General features: G+C 44.5%; 1 protein-coding gene across 1 annotated transcript; it reads left to right on the forward strand.

Moving 5' to 3' along the window:
• Nucleotides 1-4746: 4746 nt before the first annotated feature.
• On the forward strand, nt 4747-8752 carry Slc25a5 (solute carrier family 25 member 5). The gene is made up of 4 exons (XM_090326873.1): nt 4747-4949; nt 6287-6773; nt 7053-7193; nt 8402-8752. Exons 1-4 carry the CDS (start codon nt 4839-4841, stop codon nt 8557-8559), a joined length of 897 nt encoding a protein of 298 aa, XP_090182999.1. The 5' UTR covers nt 4747-4838; the 3' UTR covers nt 8560-8752.
• The last annotated feature ends 10054 nt before the right edge of the window (nt 8753-18806 follow it).

An 18806-nucleotide genomic window follows, 5' to 3' on the forward strand; every position in this document is an offset into this window, starting at 1 on the left:
GCCCCAGGCCTAGCAAAAAAAAGTGTTAAATGTTCACATTCGCCGGGTGTGGAGGCTCACGCCTTTAATCCTAGCTACTCAGGGAGCTATCTGAGGATCGTGGTTCAAAGCCAACCCAGGCACTCAAGTCCATGAGACTCTTATCTTCAGTTAACCACCAGAAAGCCAGAAGTGGTGCTGTAGCTTAAGGGGCAGGGCAGTAGCCTTGAGCTGAAGAGCCCAAGGACAGTGCCCAGGCCCAGGGGGTAGAGAGGTAGCCTTGAGCTAAAGAGCTCAAGGACAGTGCCCAGGCACAGAGTTCAAACCCCAAGACAGACAAAAAAAGGTAAATATAAAACCCAATCCTCTCAATAATCCTGATGTTTAAACCTCTCAAATAACTAGGAATACAGATGTGAACCACTGCACTCAGCTGCCCTAGACATTTTTGAAAGCACCTTAAAGTAGCCGTTTGCCTTGAAGATGAACATGCTAAAGGCAAAAGGCAGCTCTGATCATACTGGATTTAGTGAAATACTAAGGTGAGCCATGAAGTTGCTTTTAAATGACTCAATTTGTATTTCATTGTCAGTAAAACTACACCTCGTCACCCAAGGACGAATTCCATGTAGTGATTTTATTATACATTTAGTGAAGAGAGGGAAATCTGACAAATACGGAAGTGCTTTCAATAATAAGAGCTATGAAATGAAATATGGAAGAGGTACCATGCTCAAAAGGCCAGTGAAGGAGCACGTGTAGAAAAGGGATGTTTGAGTGACGATGAGGTATACCAAGGAGGAATAAACACCCAACGGATGTGAGGTTTAGTGAAGCTTCCCTTTAAATAGAGGAATTCTTCACTTACCGTCCTTGACTTCAATTGCAGAATAAGAAGTTCTGGACAAGTCACTACAGTAAGAAAACTTGGCAGAGCTTTATTGAGTAAATAGACAGGCAATCAAACAAATAGACAAAAAAACAACAGAAACAGAAGGGCAGGGGACACACTCTTACGCAGTGTGGGTGTTCTTATGGGGAGCTAGACAGAGAAGCACACAGCTCCTCCGGCTGTTGGGATATTGTTAGGGTAAAGGCTGGGGGGGGGAGGGTCTGACTTCAATGTCATGCAAAAATAGGTGCTTTGTCTTTGCTCTGACTATACCTGGTGTTACTTTGAGTTTCCAAATAAGAATGCATCCTGCCACAAAACAGAAGCTGAGACAAGGAGGCGCCCTGTTATCTGTAATTTGGGCAGGTAGCTTGAGTTTTCTCAGGAAGACATACATTCTGTCAGTTAGCTGTTAAGTTGGGTGAGATATGCATCCCTCAGGAAGAAATGCATTCAGTTGTCTCTCCTTATAGTAAAGATAGCACTGCTAAATACCATATTTTTGAGTTGCCTTCACAGGCCTCAGTTTCCTTAAGTTATCCTGCTTCATTTCCCCTAACCTGACTTCTGTTCCCTTAATCTTAAGGGAAGTACATGAAGGAATATCGCCTGTATTTGCTGTAAGCTGACTGTACCTCATTTTCTCTCATCTATCCGGCTTCATTTCTCTGAAAATGACTTTGTCCCCTCAATCATAAGGGAAGTGGATGGACAAGCTTTAAGCTTGGATCTTTGAATCCCTGGCAGCTGTTTATCATGTCTTATTTTCCCTAGGCTATCCTGCCTCGAAAGAGAGAAAGAAAGATGCATAGGGACAGAGCTCAGGCCCTAAGTTCAAGCCTCAGGACCAGCAAACAACAACAATATCAACAACAACAACAACAATAATAATAAATACTTTCCTTGTTCTGAACATCTATAGTTTCTACACATCAGTGTAGATGGGTGGGGTTCTTTGAAAGCCTTACTTGTAGAAGGGGCACAAGCCAGTCCGGGGAATCCTAGAGCTGGGTCATACAGGAGGCAGCTGTGGAGGAAGAGGGAGAGGGCAGAACGGAGAATGAGGAGGATAACCATTCCTTCCTTTGGTATGCAAGGCTCCATGGCATCTGCCCTCTGGGAACTGTGAAGTCTGGCCACCTAAGGTTCTGCTGCAGTTGCAGGTTTCAATTGTTACCCTTATTTCTGTCAACATTCTCATGATGATTTAGATGGGAGAGTTACATCTGTGCTCTTGGCTGCTGTTCGGACCCTAGGGAAAGCACTGGAGCTTGTAAGAACATAATGTGGCAAACGATTACCAATGTCAGGACTCAGGGGCTCAGTAGCAATTGTCCATTAACACAATAAATGTCACCTAAGTCCGATTCCTCTAAATATTTTTGAAGTTCAGAAATCTCCTCCATCCAAGAGTGTTTTATTTGGGGTCCCCTGAGTCAAATGGCAATCAGTTCTCAACTTTCTTTCTTTTTTTTTGCCAGTCCTGGGCTTGAGCTCAGAGCCTGAACATTGTCCTTGGACTTTCTCAAGGATAGCGCTCTACCACTTGAGCCACAGCACCACTTCCAGCTTTTTTGCTACGTATGTGGTACCAAGGAATTGAACCCAGGTCTTTGTCCATACTAGGCAAGCACTCTACCACTAGGACAAACTCCCAGGCTAGTTCTAGTTCTTAACTTTCTTAAGCCTCTTAAAGTTTTGCTACATCTCTGGCTTCTGATTAAAATCATGTCCCCATGCCCAACCTAGTGTTTTGGGGTCTCCTTGGAAATGAGGATGTCACTCAAAAACCAAAAGTATTTATTTATTTATTTTGGTTGGTGGTGGAACTTGACCTCTGGGTCTGGATGTTGTCCTTGAGCACTTCAGCTAAAGGCTACTGCCCTACCCATTGAGCCACATTGCCACTTCCAGTTTTCTGGTGATTAATTGGAGATAAGAGGGTTATGGACTTTTTAGTGCCCAAGCTGCCTTTGAACCTGAAACTGAGATCCTCAGATCTCAGCCTCTTGAGTAGCTAGGATTACAAGCGTGAGCCACCACGCCCGGCTCAAAAGTATTTAACTATTAAAGTGGTTTTCTTTTGTCCTATAAACACTTGAAAATAATTATTTAAATTTAAATATATTATTTTTGTGATTTGGAATCCACAGAACATACTTAAAACAATAAAGTATGTAATCAAATTACTATTTTTGCAAAATTTTTTGCCAGTCTTGGGCTTGGGCTCAGGTTCTGAGCACTGACCTTGAGTTTTCTGAAGGCTAGTGATTTACCACTTGAGCTACAGCACCACTTCTGGGTTTTTTCTATGTATGTGGTACTGAGGAATAGAACTTGGGTGTTAATGCATGCTAGGCAAGCACTCTACCACTAGGGCAAACTTCAGACTCAGTTTTTTTTAAAAAAAAAACATTTTATTTCTAAAACAGACAAAAAATTCCTTTAAAAATCAGTTTTAGTTGAGTGCAGCGGCTCACGCCTGTAATCCTAGCTAGTCAGGAGGCTGAGATCTGAGGATCTTGGTTCAAAGCCAGCCCAGGCATAATAGGATTTGAGACTCTTAATCTCCAATTAATCTCCAGAAAACAGAAGTAGGGTTTAGCTCAAGGGTAGGGAGGTAGCTTTGAGCTGAAGAGCTCAGGGACAGTGTCCGGGCCCAGGGGTACGGTGGTAGCCCTGAGCTGCAGAAGTCAGGGACAGAGTCCACGCCGAGGTCAAGCCTCATGACCCACAAAAAAAATCAGTTTTAATTACAAAACTCGGTGACCAGACTCAGCACTGGGTGCTCACATCTGTATTCCTAGGTACTCAGGAGGTTGAGACGGAAAGGTCAAAGTTTGAAAACAAGACAAATCTATGTCTATCTTTAATTAGCTAGGAAAAGCAGGGGTGAAGACATGTTTTAAGTTGTAAGTGGCCGTCAGTGAGCTGAGGAACAAAAGTTAGCTATATAGATTTTTTTTGTCTTTTGGCAATATGATGGAGGATGGCTTTGAACTCTCTATGTGAGCCGTGGGGCTAAATTCAGCCTCTGCATTTTGAATGCTGGAATTACTGGCATGCATACAGCCATACAAGTTGAAATCTTATAAATGCTATATTACATATTATTTATCTTCAGTGCTGAGAGTTTTTGTATTGTTTCTTTTTGTGTGCGTGTGTCAGTCCTGGGGTTTAAAGTCAGAGCCTTAGTGCTGTGCTTTAGCTTTTGTGCTCAAGACTGGGGCTTGGGGCCGGGAGTTTGGTCTAGTGTAGAGAGTTTGCCTAGCATGCTCAAAGACCCGGGTTCCATTCCTCGATACCACATACGTAGAAAAAGCCAGAAGTGGTACTGTGGGTCCAGTGGTAGAGCTTTAGCCTTGAGAAAGCCCAAGGACAGTGTTCAGGCCCTGAGTTCAAACCCCAGGGCTGGCAAAAAAAAAAAAAAAAAAAAAAAAAAACTTTGGGCTCTACCACGTGAGTCACAACAGAGCTCTACTTCTGGCTTTTTGGTGATGAATTGAAGAGTCTCAGCAATTTTAGTGCCCAGACTGGCTTCGAACCAGGTGCTTGGAATGTCAGTTTCTAAAGTTCGCCTAGCTTTTTTTGTTGCGCTGTTGGCTACAATTCTATAGCAGAAGCCTTTGTGGTGGGGGATGGGGTACGCCCTCCGGCAGCTCTTTCCTCCCAGCCGGTCAAGTGTGTGGGGGCGGGAGGGCGAGGAAAAGGGAGGGATGAGTAGAGTTGGGCTAGAAGGGTGGGGTGGGGGCGTGGTCTAAACCGTCTGACTCCTCCCCTATGTCCTGAGCCACTCATTGGCTTTACAGCCCCCGGGGGTCCCGCCTTGATCCACCCACGCCGCCCGGGCATCTGCTCCGCGTATATAGGTCGGCCATTTGGTTCGCTCTGCCCTCCAGCCCGGGAGTACTTGCCGGCTCTCCGCTTCTCCCCATCCCGCTCGCACTTGCTCGCCTTCTCTTTCAACATGACTGATGCCACCGTGTCCTTCGTCAAGGACTTCTTGGCCGGTGGAGTGGCGGCTGCTATCTCCAAGACTGCTGTAGCGCCCATCGAGCGCGTTAAGCTCCTGCTACAGGTACGTTGTGGGATCCCGAGGGCTCGTGCAGGAAGTGTGGGGGGGGGGAAGGGGCGCCGGCACTGGAAGCCAGCTACTTCGGGGCTAACTCTTTCTACGTGTGCTACCGTGGGGACAAAAGTGAGCGCGGAGTTGGATGAAACGACCCACTTGGGAGAGGTGTGCTTAGTGGCTTGATGTTAAAAATGTTGAATGGAGTAGGAACAAGGCTGCGGGAAGGGGGAGAGGGGGCAAGTTCAGGGGTGTGGCACCCCTTGGGGAGCGAACTTGACTAGAACCTCGTGGGTAAAGTCTCATCTTCCTGGGCCTTGCCAAAAACCGGCTCTAGACAGGCACACCCGAGCCGGACTCTAATCGTTCCCGCCTATATATATAATCCGAGCTACTCGGGAACGTCAGATCTAAGGATTGTGGTTCAAAGCCACCCCGGGCAGAAAAGTCTCCGTAAGACTCTACAACCACCAAAAAAAGCCACAAGTGGTGCTGTAGTTCAAGTGGTAGGGCGCTAGCTTGAGCACAAAAGCTCAGGGACAGTGGCCACAGCCTGAGTTCAAGGCCACGAGAACAAACGCATTCACTCACTCACAAGACTTTAAGGGTGCGGTGAGAAAGTGATACAGTGAGCCCACGTGGGCCGGGCAAGAACACACGCTCAGACTTCACCGCCCGGAAACTGGGCTGGGCAACCGATTGTGCCGGCTAAGTCCGGCCCTAGGGGGCGTGCCTGCGCAGGCGCAGGAACACTCGCTCGCCCCTACTAGACGGATGGGGGCGGAACGCCAAGGAAGCAAGCACTTCAGGCAATTCCTTATGCTCACGCCACGGACACCCTGATTGGTCTTCCTGCCCTCTGTGGATCTAGCCCAGATTCCTCTAGTACCTGTACTTGAGGCAGTGAACTTTACCCAGCTCTAAAGATCATGGGTCAGCTTGAGTGCTACGTCCCCACCCAAAAGGGTGGAGGTCTTCCCCTATGACAGCCAGCTGTTAGGATCCAGCCTGTAAAATGCAGGAGCTGTATTTAGAAAAACTTATGCCACTCAAAAGATGGCTCACGCCTCTAATCCTAGCTACTCAGGAGGCTGAGATCTGAGGATCGTGTTTCAAAGCCAGTCCCAGGGCAGACAAAGTCCTTCAGATTAATCGAAAAAAGCCACAAGTGGTACTGTCAAGTGGTAGAGCCCTAGCCTTGGGGAAAAGGCGCTCAGGAACAGAGTCCAGACCCTGAGTTCAAGCCCCCAAACCAGCACAAAAATAGTTAACCTGAGATGATACACTTATGCTTTCCCTTTCCCATATCCATGCTTATAATTTCCCCTGTTGGCTTCTCTTGTCAGGTACAACATGCCAGCAAGCAAATCACCGCTGATAAGCAGTACAAAGGCATTGTAGACTGCGTGGTTCGGATCCCGAAGGAACAGGGAGTTCTGTCTTTCTGGCGTGGTAACCTGGCCAATGTCATCAGATACTTCCCCACCCAAGCTCTCAACTTCGCCTTCAAAGATAAATACAAGCAGATCTTCCTGGGTGGTGTTGACAAGAAAACCCAGTTTTGGCGCTACTTTGCAGGGAATCTGGCCTCTGGAGGGGCAGCCGGGGCCACCTCCCTGTGTTTTGTGTACCCTCTTGATTTTGCCCGTACCCGTCTAGCAGCTGATGTAGGCAAAGCTGGAGCTGAAAGAGAATTTAAAGGCCTTGGTGACTGCCTGGTAAAGATCTACAAATCCGATGGGCTTAGAGGCCTGTATCAAGGTTTCAATATGTCTGTACAGGGTATTATTGTCTACCGGGCTGCCTACTTTGGTATCTATGACACCGCAAAGGGTAAGTTAGCTGTATACTTTGAGGTTGTGTTCTTTGAGACAATTTAAAAGATTACAGTGCCAACCTAAAATTAAGCCAAAGATTGTAAGGGGAGTGTGTGTGGCAGGGGTGTATGTTTGTTTTTTATTTTAAATACTAGTATAAAGGGGTTTCAATTCAACAACTCAGATTATGCGTACACCTTGTTTAATGTGATCAAAGGTTGATGGAATGTGTGGTGGGTGTGGAAAGCTTTCTTTTCTTTTCTTTTGATAAATGTATCTTATTTCCTATACCCAGGAATGCTTCCAGATCCTAAAAACACTCATATCTTCATCAGCTGGATGATCGCACAGTCTGTCACAGCTATTGCTGGTTTGATTTCCTATCCTATTGATACTGTGCGCCGACGCATGATGATGCAATCAGGTCGCAAAGGAAGTAAGTTTCCCTTGAGCAGAATGGGAATGTCAGGGGTAGGGAGCAAGCCATGGCTACAAATTAATAATAACCTGTCTTTGAAAAACAAAATAAAAGTAGGGGCCGGGAGTGTGGCCTAGTGGTAGAGTGCTTACCAAGCATGCACAAAATCCTGAGTTTGATTCCTCAGTACCACATACACAGAAAAGGCTGGAAGTGGTGCTGTGGCTCAAGTGGTAGAGTGCTAGCCTTGAACAAAAGACGTTCAAGCCCTAGGACTAACAAAAAAAAATCAGGCTGGACTTATAGGTCACACCTGTAATCCTAGCTACTCTGGAGGCTGAGATCTGAGGATCCAGATTCAAAGCCAGCCAGGGCACAAAAAGGAACTGAGTCTCTTATCTAGAATTAACCTCTAGAAAACTGGAAGTAGGGCTTGGCTCAAGGGTAGGGCTGTAGCCTTGAGCTGAAGAGCTCAGGGCCAACAACCAGGCCCAGGGGGTAGAGTGGTAATCTTGAACTGAAGCGCCCAGGGACAGAACCTAAGCCTAGTTCAAGCCCCAATGACCCACAAGAAAATAAAAATAAAATAAAAAACCCAGCAATATTAGTTAGGTGCTGGTGGCTCATACCTGTAGTCCTACTACTTGGGATGCTGAAATCTGAGGATCACAGTTCAAAGCCAGACTCAGCAGGAAACTCCATGCATCTTGTATCTCCAATTAGACCACCCAAAATGCCAGAGATAGAACTGTGGCTTACAGACGGCCTAGGCCCTAAGTTCAGGCCTCAGGACTAACACACGCACACAAAATTGAGCACTATGTTCAGTGTGAGAAATGGGAGGTGATGGCATGTGTATAACACATGCTGGCCTGGCCCTTCAGATGCCCATGAATGAAGGTGCTTAAACGGGATTACAGGGTAAGGCCAGTGCAGACTCTACAGATCCCTAATCTTTAGTCATGACATGAATATTTCAGAATTGTCGGTTCTGATGTGTAAATGTTGGATTTAAAACCCACAATGAGGGCTGCTAGGTGTATAGCTCTGTAGCGCAGCACTTCTGAAACACCAGTCCTTGTCTTTCATCCCCAGCATCTCCCGACAAGGGGAGGTGGGGGGAACTGGCATGACATTGATTCTTAAAGGGGAGGCTGAGTTTTATTTGGTCTACTTAGGGCTTGCGTTCACTTTGGTGGCCAATTCCATCTATTTCTTCTTTGCAGCTGATATCATGTACAAAGGCACACTGGACTGCTGGCGGAAGATCGCACGTGATGAAGGAAGCAAGGCCTTTTTCAAGGGTGCATGGTCCAATGTTCTCAGGGGAATGGGGGGAGCCTTTGTGCTTGTCTTGTATGATGAAATCAAGAAGTACACCTAAGTTGTTCACCCAGGAGTCTCTGACGAGCTATGTTGTATAGTCTTGAGCATTTTGGAACAGATTCTGGGCTGTTTATCATTGGCAACAATTTGCTGGTTGAAAGTGGGAAGCAATATTTACCTCACCAGTTTTGTGCTAAAGCTATTTCTATGATGATAATAAAGGGACTCAACTTATGTTTTTTATTTCAGTCACTCCTAAATAAATAAAGACATCTTTAAAAGAAATCAAAACTTTTGTCTGGTTATGTTCATCTGAAAATGTACTCAGAAAGTTGAGATCTGTGGATGAGGTTCAAAGCCAGCTTGGGCAGAAAATTCTGTGACTCTTATCTCCAGTTAACCAGCAAAAAGCAGAGGTGTGACTCAAGTCGTAGAGCACCAGCTTTGAAAAAAAAACAAGCAAAAGTACGAGGCCCTGAGCTCAAGCACCAATACTGGCAAACACACAAAAAAAGTACTTTGTAATTGGAGTAAGTGCTGTCTTAAGCAAATGCTACAGTCTTCTGAAATACTTTTTTTTCTGTGCTGGTAGCTCATTCTTGGCCGCCTCATTTGAGCCACACCTCCTTTCACCATATTTTCTGGTTAATTAGACAAGGATTTGTCTGCCTGGATTGTCTGTGAACCACAATTTTCAGATCTCAGCCTCTTGAGTAACTAGGGTTACAAGTATAATCCACTAACACCCAGCTAAGCACTGTTTATCCTGGATTTTGAAGTCTGGTGGTTGATGGTTAATTGGAGATAGTCTCACAGGCTTCCCTGCTCAGGCAAGGCTTCGAACTGTGATCCTCAGATCTTAGCTTTCTGCATAGGATTACAGGTATGGGCAACACGGAGCTTCTAGATGAACTTTCAGAAGCCATCATCAGTATCAACATCAAAGAACTTGGTTATATGACCTGTCAATGTTCCCAACACATTAACAGAATGAAATGTGGACTAGGTCTATACAAAACAAAGATGTTGATTCGTTGTCTGGCCTGTCATAGCTACATGAGCTCTCTCCAAAAGGTATCATGCACCTGCATTTCTTAGTTCTGTGGTTATTAAGACCTGTGGGCTGGATTATCACTTTCAAGTGGTCAGATGTGCTACGTGAATGTTGCCCCATTTAAACTGCTGGGTGTGTACCAGTTCTGGGACTTGAACTCAGGACCTGGGCAATGTCCCTGAGCCTTTTGTGCTCAAGGCTAGTGCTCTACCACTTGAGCCACGGCTCTACTTCTGCCTTCTTGGTGGTTAATTGGAAATTAGAGTCTCACAGGACCTGCTTGAGCTGGCTTTGAACCTCCATTCTCAGAGACCTCAACCTGAGTAGGCAGGATTATAAGCATGGGTGACTGGTGCCTGTCTAAGGTGGTTTTTTTGGGGGTGTGTTTGTGTGTGTGTGTGTGTGTGTGTGTGTGTGTGTGTCTTTTTGTTTCTCAGTACAGGATAATCATAGCAGGGGAAGGAATATTTTTTTGGTGGTGCTAGAGACTGAACTCAGGGCCTTGTACTGGCTAGGCAGGTGCTTTTCTACTTGAGCCACATTTCTAACACTAGTTAGTAGTTTTTATCTAATTGTCTTCAGCATTCACCTAGCTCAAGCCATTTTTATTTAATCTCACTGAAAGCAAGGGGATTAGAGCTGGTCTAGTTGCAGGGCCATTAAAGACTATGGAGCTGGCCGGATGACAGCTACGACAACCTCAACAACCTCGGAACTCATTTTACAAAGGATAACCAGCACCTGCATGGGGGCTAACATTCACCAGCCCTGTGGGTGGCAGACATTCGTGGTTCTAGGAGCTAAGCCCGTATTTGGCATGCACATGAAAGTTTGCATTTTCTGTATAGCTCTCAATTAGGGCCCAAATCCGGTGGGGTTTGTGTGTAACATAAGATTTGTGTGAAGAAAAGCACTCTGTCTTGTCAGGTCACCACATTTCCAGAAGATAGGTAATCCACGTGACAGGTAAAAACTCATTCCCAAGGAACACATCCCACACACTGCTGTATTTGAAGGCCTATTCACTGATGAATAGCAACACGCATTATTGACTAGGAGATCCTAGGGTTGTGTTGTACACACCTTGGCCAAGCATCTGAGTCACACTATAGCTTAGTTTTTAAGAACTGTTGTGACTACGAAGAGGAGGCGGCAACAGCATTCTCTCCTGAGTGTGAAGCTGGCTCTTCGTGTTTCTTTGCTGCAATTGTCATTTGCCTTTGATGGTTGTTTTCTTCCTTTGAGCAAGTAGGAAATTCTATACACACCTCATTTTCATCATCATCTTAGTGGTTTCCAGAAAAGAGATTTTTTTTTAATAAACACTCAGCTGGTATCAGACAGGTCTGAACCAAAAATCTGGACACTGCCACTTAATTGTGCTTTAGGCAAGTTAATTAAATTTCTGTAAGCTTCAGTTTTCCTTATTCATAAGGTGAAGCTTAATATTGTCTGCTTCAGAGGGTTGTCGCAAAGATTAAATGGTTTATGCAAACCCTCTGCCCTAGAACATATATAATAAGTACTCCATAAATGGTGTAACTTTGATAATTAGGAGGCAGCTCCGATTTCAGGGTTTTAAGCCTGACTCTGCTACTTACTTAGCTGTGTAACTTCAGACAAGTCTATCTCTCAGAGCCTCAGTTTCCTTCTTCGTGGAACTAGCACGACAGTAAGGGCCATATTATTTAAGGGTGTTGAGAAAGATTAAACCTGTTGAGCAGTAAGTATGATGGCTGGCATCTAATAAATTTTCCATTATGGGTTTTGTTTTATAATTTTTGTTGAACAAGGATTTGCTGAAGTCCAGTGTAGAATGAATTCAAGTCTACCTTTTCATTCCTCCTCCCTCCCTCCTCCCTTTCTTCCCCTTTTCTTTCTTTTTTTCTTTCTTTCACCATAGTCTAAGCATAGTATAGTCTGTAGCATTTATATAAAATAAACTTCAGCTTAGGTCTTTTTCAGCTATAGACTTTGTTCCTGAAAGGGAGGTAAGAGGCTCTTCACTTCGGGCTGCACACACATCACAAGAGGACCCAATCCCCCTTTATGGTTATTACAATAGATGCGGACTCACTGAGCTGGCAGCTATTAAAATAAACATAGGACTGGGCATTAATGATCAGAAAGCAAGAAGTGGTACCTTGCTTCCATTGGGTGGCTGGCATAGATGAGGTAGGGGGCTTTGGTTGTTATTCTTGCTATTCCGGTTGTTGAATGATTTTTGAAATTTAATTTCAAGACAAAGTGATTTTAATCTCCCCAAGCTGTGCAAGATAGTGCTATAGAATTCATTATGTCCATTATGCTCATGCAAACGTTGATGGTACACAATCTTAGCAACCCCCTAATTTATGCTGTTGTTTTGTTACTATTCAACGCCTAACAGGATCTGGGGAGCCTGATTCCAGGTGAGAGAGCCAGAATACAGGTCAGTCAGCTTGTGCACAGCCGCGCTGGCTATTCCAGGGGCTTCTCCACACAGGCACAGGAGGCGGTGAGCTGCGGGCACTCCGGACCGTGGGGAAAAGAAACCAAGGGTGTCTTTCCCAGAGGGCCAGCTTTTTCGTGGATGGTAAGTCATTGAAGCTGTTATTTTTGTATTAAAACAGAGGCAGAAATGCTAGGGAGTTGATGAATTTCATAGCATTTTAGAAAAGCATCAAGTGTAAAGTGAGTTCTTGTAAACAAGGACCATTTCTGTCACTGCCCCGAGACTCCGGAAGGGATCCATTCAATCTTTTCTCTCCCATTGTGGATACTTTGGGAGGGGAAAAATGTGTGTTTTATTTTTTAAGTACTACTATTACTATGTAATGGATTTTCAAGCATCAGTGTTATGGTCTGGGATTCGTTCTATTTCTCCTTTGAAGTTTGCAAGCAGAATATTTCTAATTTGCCTTTGAGGTTTGTGATATCGTTTCTATCTGTACATGGGAATAAAAGCCACATAGTGAAGCAGATAGGAAATGTAAAGTCAACATCTCACCCACCCTCTCCCATCTCTCGAGCCCCACTCCTCAAAAGTCACCATTAGCAGTGTCTCGTCTATCCATCCTCCCCAAATTGATGCTTACTGCAATCACACTAGCTGAATTACTGGAATCCTGTTCTGACCATTTAGATTCAAAATGGCATGTTTTTTAGAAAGGCACCGAGCTATCAGAGGCCAGGACCCTCAGATACTGTTGGAGATGAGAGCAAGGGAGGGGTAGTTTCTAGATGCTGAGCAAGAATTTCAAAGTGTAGCCCTTTACTGAAAACCCTAACCCAGTACTTTGCTTTGGGGTTTAAGCTTTGGTTGCTGTGTGACCTGGAGGGGGGGTCCCTAACATCAGAACCTTAGTTTCTCATCCATGAAAGGAGGAATTTGGGGTGCGGGGATCAACTTAGAAGTACCTTCCAATTTAGCTATTCTCCAGCTCCCTCATTTTTATATGGAGCAGAATCAGTGAAAGGACCAGGATGAGGTGATTTAATCCTTCCAGAGAACATTTTTCCAAATAACCTAACAAAATTGTAACTGAATGGTCTCTGACTCAGAGCAGTCATTTACAGACTGTGTGGGTGGGTTTGTCTTTGGCAAATAAAAATTACAAATATAGAAGATTTCCATTAATTTCAGCACCAAGAAGTAGAGCAACAGAATTACAGTTTTGGGGTTTAGGTCAAAGGTAATCTGATTGCCCTCCAAAATAATTAGCATCTATGTTCCCAAAGCCTCATCTTACTCTGGGTAATGTGCACTTGTGCATGCGGGTGGAGATTGAGTTGAATCACAAATACTGGATGTGGCAATTTGGGGACACACACACATACACACAAAAATGCCTTGTGCTCCACTCTACATGTTTGGAGGATCTTTCCTAACATTTCTGCCATTATTGTTGTATATGCAGGTGAACAAGGTCAGATGCATGGTGCTCTTCCTAGCCAAAGGCTTAAAAGAGCCTTCGGTATCCGGGCAACAAATATAAACAATGTTCAAGTGACAGATTGGGTGGTTGCTTTCATTGGACCCTCTTTGGAGACCAAACTGAGTTGAATTAGATGAGTCTATTTGAGTGCTGCAGGAGCACCGGCGAGGGGGACAGGGGGAGTAAATGGGTTCTTATTTCCATGGTGAATGTCTGTCTTAGGATATCATCTGCTTGGGCCATTTGGCTAACTACGGGGAAAAAATGTAGCACTACTGAGATTTAAGAGCACATACCCAATTGGATCACATTGGAGATGATGCATCAGCTCTCATGGTTTTACTTCCAGAATGTAGATGGTTGTTGTGGGCAAAAAGACAAAATGCATAGCAAAGAGTATGTGCACTAGCTATTGAAAGATGAACTTCCAAAACGCCCCGTGTTTTACCAGTGAAAGGGAAATGCTTCTGTCTGAGTGAACACCAATGGCCGGCTGGGGAGAAGCAGACATCTTGTAGACAGAAGCAGATGCTTCCCCCTCTCAGAGCCCCTTGCACGGGGGCCCCTCCGTCAAGCCCTGGGAGGGAACCTGGTTATATCTTCATATGCTTAGGGGATTTAGTAACATTTTCAAAATGTTTTTCTTTTCAAAGAGAGTTCCATGCTGGACGCTGGTGCCTCATGCCTGTAATCCTAGCTACTTAGGAGGTTGAGATTCAAAGTTCAGGATTCAAAAGCAGCCTGGGCAGGAAAAATCCATGAGATTCTCATTTCTAAATAAACACCAGAAAGCCAGAAGTGGAGCTGTGGCTCAAAGTAGTAGAGCACTATCTTTGAGCAAAAGAGCTCATGGACAGTGCCCAGGCCCTAAGTTCAAGCCCCACCTGGATGCAGCCCTACTGTTGGACTAGAATACAGGAAGGGATTTGGAGTCAATCTGATCTTACCTAGAATGAAGCAAACTTGTCAGCTTTCTGCTCAGTTTATGACAAGCTTTGGGGTTAAAGGTCTCATTTCCAAACTATCCACAATGTAGACAACCATCCAACTTTGACTTACCTGCTTTGTGCCTCAGTTTTCCCTTCTGTTAAATGGAGATAATTATAGTAACTTCATAGGAATCATGTTGTGTGTAAAGAGACTGATATGTATAAAGTGCTTAGAACAATTCTGGGGACCTGCTTTAAACCACGTTTGTTTTGTTTTGGATTTTCTTTTTTCTGTTACTGAGGACTGGAAACCAGGACTGCACTTCATGGTAAGCACTAGTTCCACCAGTGGGTTGCACTTTCAGTCCCTATACAATTGTCTTGGCAAAACATTCTATTTTCATTTCATTCATGGGAGGTTGGCTTAATGGATTTATCTTTGATCTGTACATCTTTATTCTTTTTTATTAATTGTTGGGATAATGTATAGAGGTAGTAGGTACATTACTTCTCACACATTGATACCCTGTCTCATGTTTTTGTCCCCATTTCCCTCCTTCCACCCCCTCCCTGTACATTTTTTGCCAGTCCTGGGCTTGGGCTCACAGCCTGAGCACTGTCCTTGGGCTTTCTCAAGGCTAGAGCTCTACCACTTGAGCCACAGTACTACTTCTGGCTTTTTTCTATGTGTGTGATGCTGAGGTATGGAACCTGGGTCTCTGTGCATGGTAGGCAAGCACTCTACCACTAGGACAAACTCCCAGCCCTGTACTTTTTTTAAAACAGCCTCAAGAAAATGCTATATGAGTCTGGCCACCGTGGATCCTACGTGTAATGCCAGCTACTCAGGAGGCAAAGATAGGGAAGATCACAGTTTTAGAGTCCAGCCCAGGTAAAAATTTCACAGAATCTCATCCTAACCAAACCCCGCCTCCCTCAAAAAAAACAAAACAAAACAAAAAACAAGACACATGCATGGAAGCCAGTGTCTCTCATTCCCGCTACATGGATAGCATGCGAGGAGGAACATGGTTCAGGCCAGCCTGTGGAAAAACAAGAGAACATAATCCAAAACTTAAACTAAAATAGCAAAACAGGATAGCGTCTAGGCAATACAGTGTCTGCCTAGAAAACACAATGCCCTGAGTTCCAACACCAGTACCACAAATACACACACACAAAGCCAATCACTTAGACATATAGAGAGAAAAAAGGTTAAAAGATCATTTTGAAATGGACTGAAAAGAAATATAGTCCTAATGACAGTTCTGAGCTCTAACTCAGAGCCTTTTTTTTTCTATGTCCTTATTTCACAAAATTGACTAGAAAAGGGAACAGAGGCAGAAAACATCCGGCTTGCCTCACAAGACGCAGAGAGCAATCAGGGTTCTTCTAGCTACCTTTGCTCTAGTAGTATTTCAAGGAATTCATGAGGTTCCAGTCTGCTGACCCAATCCAGTCACCACTCCCCAGGGAAGGGAGCCTCAGGGAAGTGACTGCTGACAGGCCAAAGAGCTCCTTTCACTTTTGCAAGTAAGCGCAGCAGTCAGAACTCTATTCAGGCCCTGGCTCTTGCCTGTAATCCTAGCTACTTAGGAAGCTGAGATCTGAAGACTGTGGTTTAAAACCAGCCAGGCTAGGGAAGTTTGTGAGACTCTTATCTCCAATTAACCACCTGAAAACAGGAAGTGGAGCTGTGGCTCTAAGTGGTAGAGTGCTAGCCTTGGGGGGAAAAAAAACCCTCAAGGACAGTGCCCAGACCTTGTATTCAAGCCCCAGACCAGGAAAAAAAAGTCCATTCATTATAAATATTGAACCTTGTAGTAGTTTCACTGTAGAAATGAGGGGTAGGTGACAAAAGCAGTTGGGCTTCAGGGTGAAATTCTGTTGTCACTTAGGAAAAAATGATGTATGGATAGTCACTGAAATCTGAACCTAACTCTGCTCTGTGCTTCTGTATATTAGGTTCTTTTTTGTTGTTTTGTTTTTTGCTAGCCTCGGGCTTTAACTCTGGGCCTGGGTACGCTCCACTTCCAGTTTTTGTTTTTGTTTTGTTTTGGTGCTTAATTGAAGATAAGAGTCTTATACACTTTCCTGCCTAGGCTGGCTTTGAATTGTGATTCTCAGATCTTAGCTTCCTTGGGTGGCTAGGATTACAGGTGTGAGCCACAGTGCTTGGGTTCTATTACACGCTATCACTGGCTGGTACCTCTGTTTGTCTACCAGGAAAACAGAAAAACAACTTTTTTGCTTGAATTGAGACTCTTCTGTCCAATAAACTATCAAAAGAACCAGAAGTAGAGCTGTGGCTTAAGTGGTAGGATGCTACTGTGGGGGGGGTGGCGGGGAGGGGGGGAAGGGGGGACAGAGAGAAAGGGAGAGGGAAGGAGAATAGAAAATAGAAAAAAGGGGAAAGGAATTTGGCCTAGAGTGCTTGCCTAGCATGCATGAAGACCCAGGTTCGATTCTTGGAACCACATACATAGAAAAAGCTGCAAGAGCCGGGCACAGTGGCTCTCGCTTATAATCCTAGCTACTCAGGAAGCTGAGCTCTGAGGATTGTGGTTCAAAGCCAGCCAAGGTACTAAAGTTCATGAGACTCTTATCTCCAATTAACCACTAGAAAACCGGAAGTGGTGCTGTGGCTCAAGGGGTAGAGTGGTAGCCTTGAGCTGAAGAGCTCAGGACAACGCCCAGGCCCAGGGATAGGGTGGTAGCCTTGAGCTGAAGAGCCCAAGAACAGTGCCCAAGCCTAGAGTTCAAGTCCCACAACTGACAAAACAAAAAAGTTGCAAGTGGTGCTGTGGCTCAAGTGGCAGACCACTAGCCTTGAGGAAAGCCCAAGGACAGTGCTCAGGCCCTGAGTAAAAGTCCCAGAACTGGCCAAAAAAAGAAAAAGAAAATAGAAAAAAGACAAAGATTGAAACAACCAGGTACCAGAAATTGAGATTGCTCTGAAAACTAGACTCAGGATCATAGTTCATGTTTGTGACAAGTCTTGTGAGAAACATTTCACATGGATCTACTCTTCTGATTTGCTCACCAGCTTTGAGAAGTAGACAGCAGTATCATTTCCATTGCAGAGCTTATGAAACTGAAGGTTGGTGAGGTGCAGTAATAGGCTCGGTGCTAGTAGATTTGAAAGGAGAATTTAGGTGGTCCTGTCCAAGCATTTATTTTAGGTTATGAAATGTAGCAAAGTATGAAAACCAGCCAAGCAGAGTAGCCATATCTGTAACCTCAACAATTGGGAGGTAGAGGTAAGAGGATCACAAGTCCAAGGCTAGCCTGAGCTACACAGTGAGACTTGGTTAAAATTAAATAAAAATGAAAGCCAGCTAGTTTCAGTAGTAAGCAAGCAAGTCCATTTGAAAAACGTGGAACAGAAATTGTAATCACCGAAGCACAGTTTACAGGCCATTTTTAGAGTGTGGGTAATTTTCCAATTTCAGTCAATTTAAGAATTATTATTGTATAAACTACCCAAATATGAAGGTCTAGCCTATGCTCATAGATCCACCTGCCATTCCCCACTCATATTTATCCCTTTCAACTTGTCTAAGTTTTGCTGCATGGTTGGTTTTCCTCACCATACCCATTCCTGCCTCTGCTAGGGCAGTCCTTCAAGATCCAGCTTGAACCATCCCTCCTCTGCAAGCTTTCAACATACTCCACCAGTCAGGACCCAAGTGCTCTCTCCTGGACTTGCAAAGCAGTCTGTTTATGTCAGCTCTGTGAAAGCAACGTTTTGTCTATTTTATTCATAGTTCTATTCTCAGTGCTTCAAACAGTGCCTGGCATATAGCAGATACTTAGGAAATATTTGTTCTGTGAATGAATGATAATGGGCATCTTACAGTATGGGAAATGAGGTGTTTATCTCTGTAGTGGAAGGGACCTCTATCTTGCTCCTCTTTACATGCCTAACACCATACACAGAACCTAACACATGGTAAGTGAGGGGTAAATATTCACTAGGGGTAGAAATGAAGTAGGGGCTAGGAGTTTGGCCTAGTGGTAGACTGCTTGCTTAGCATGCACAAAGACCTGGGTTCAATTCCTCTGTACCACATGCATAGAAAAAAGCCAGAAGTGGTGCTGTGGCTCAAGTGGTAGAGCTCTAGCCTTGAGAAAGCCTAAGGACAATGCTCAGGCCCTAAGTTCAAGCCCCAGAACTGGCAAAAATATTTTTTAAAGAGAAATGAAGGAATGGATAAATGACATGTTGTTAGATTTACTCCTTTGGTTATTGATTGATATGAATGAATTTCAGTGGAATTGAACTCTGTGATACTCAGGAACAACTCTACAGTGAACTGTTCAGAACCTTTTTGATATGCCTTTATCATTTCCCAGAGGGCTTAGAGGAAAGATCTAGATGAAGCAAGATTTTGGAAATCACACG

Source organism: Megascapheus bottae, chromosome X (genome assembly GCF_031878675.1).
Source record: "Megascapheus bottae isolate mThoBot1 chromosome X, mThoBot2.hap1, whole genome shotgun sequence".
Taxonomy (NCBI): domain Eukaryota; kingdom Metazoa; phylum Chordata; class Mammalia; order Rodentia; family Geomyidae; genus Megascapheus; species Megascapheus bottae.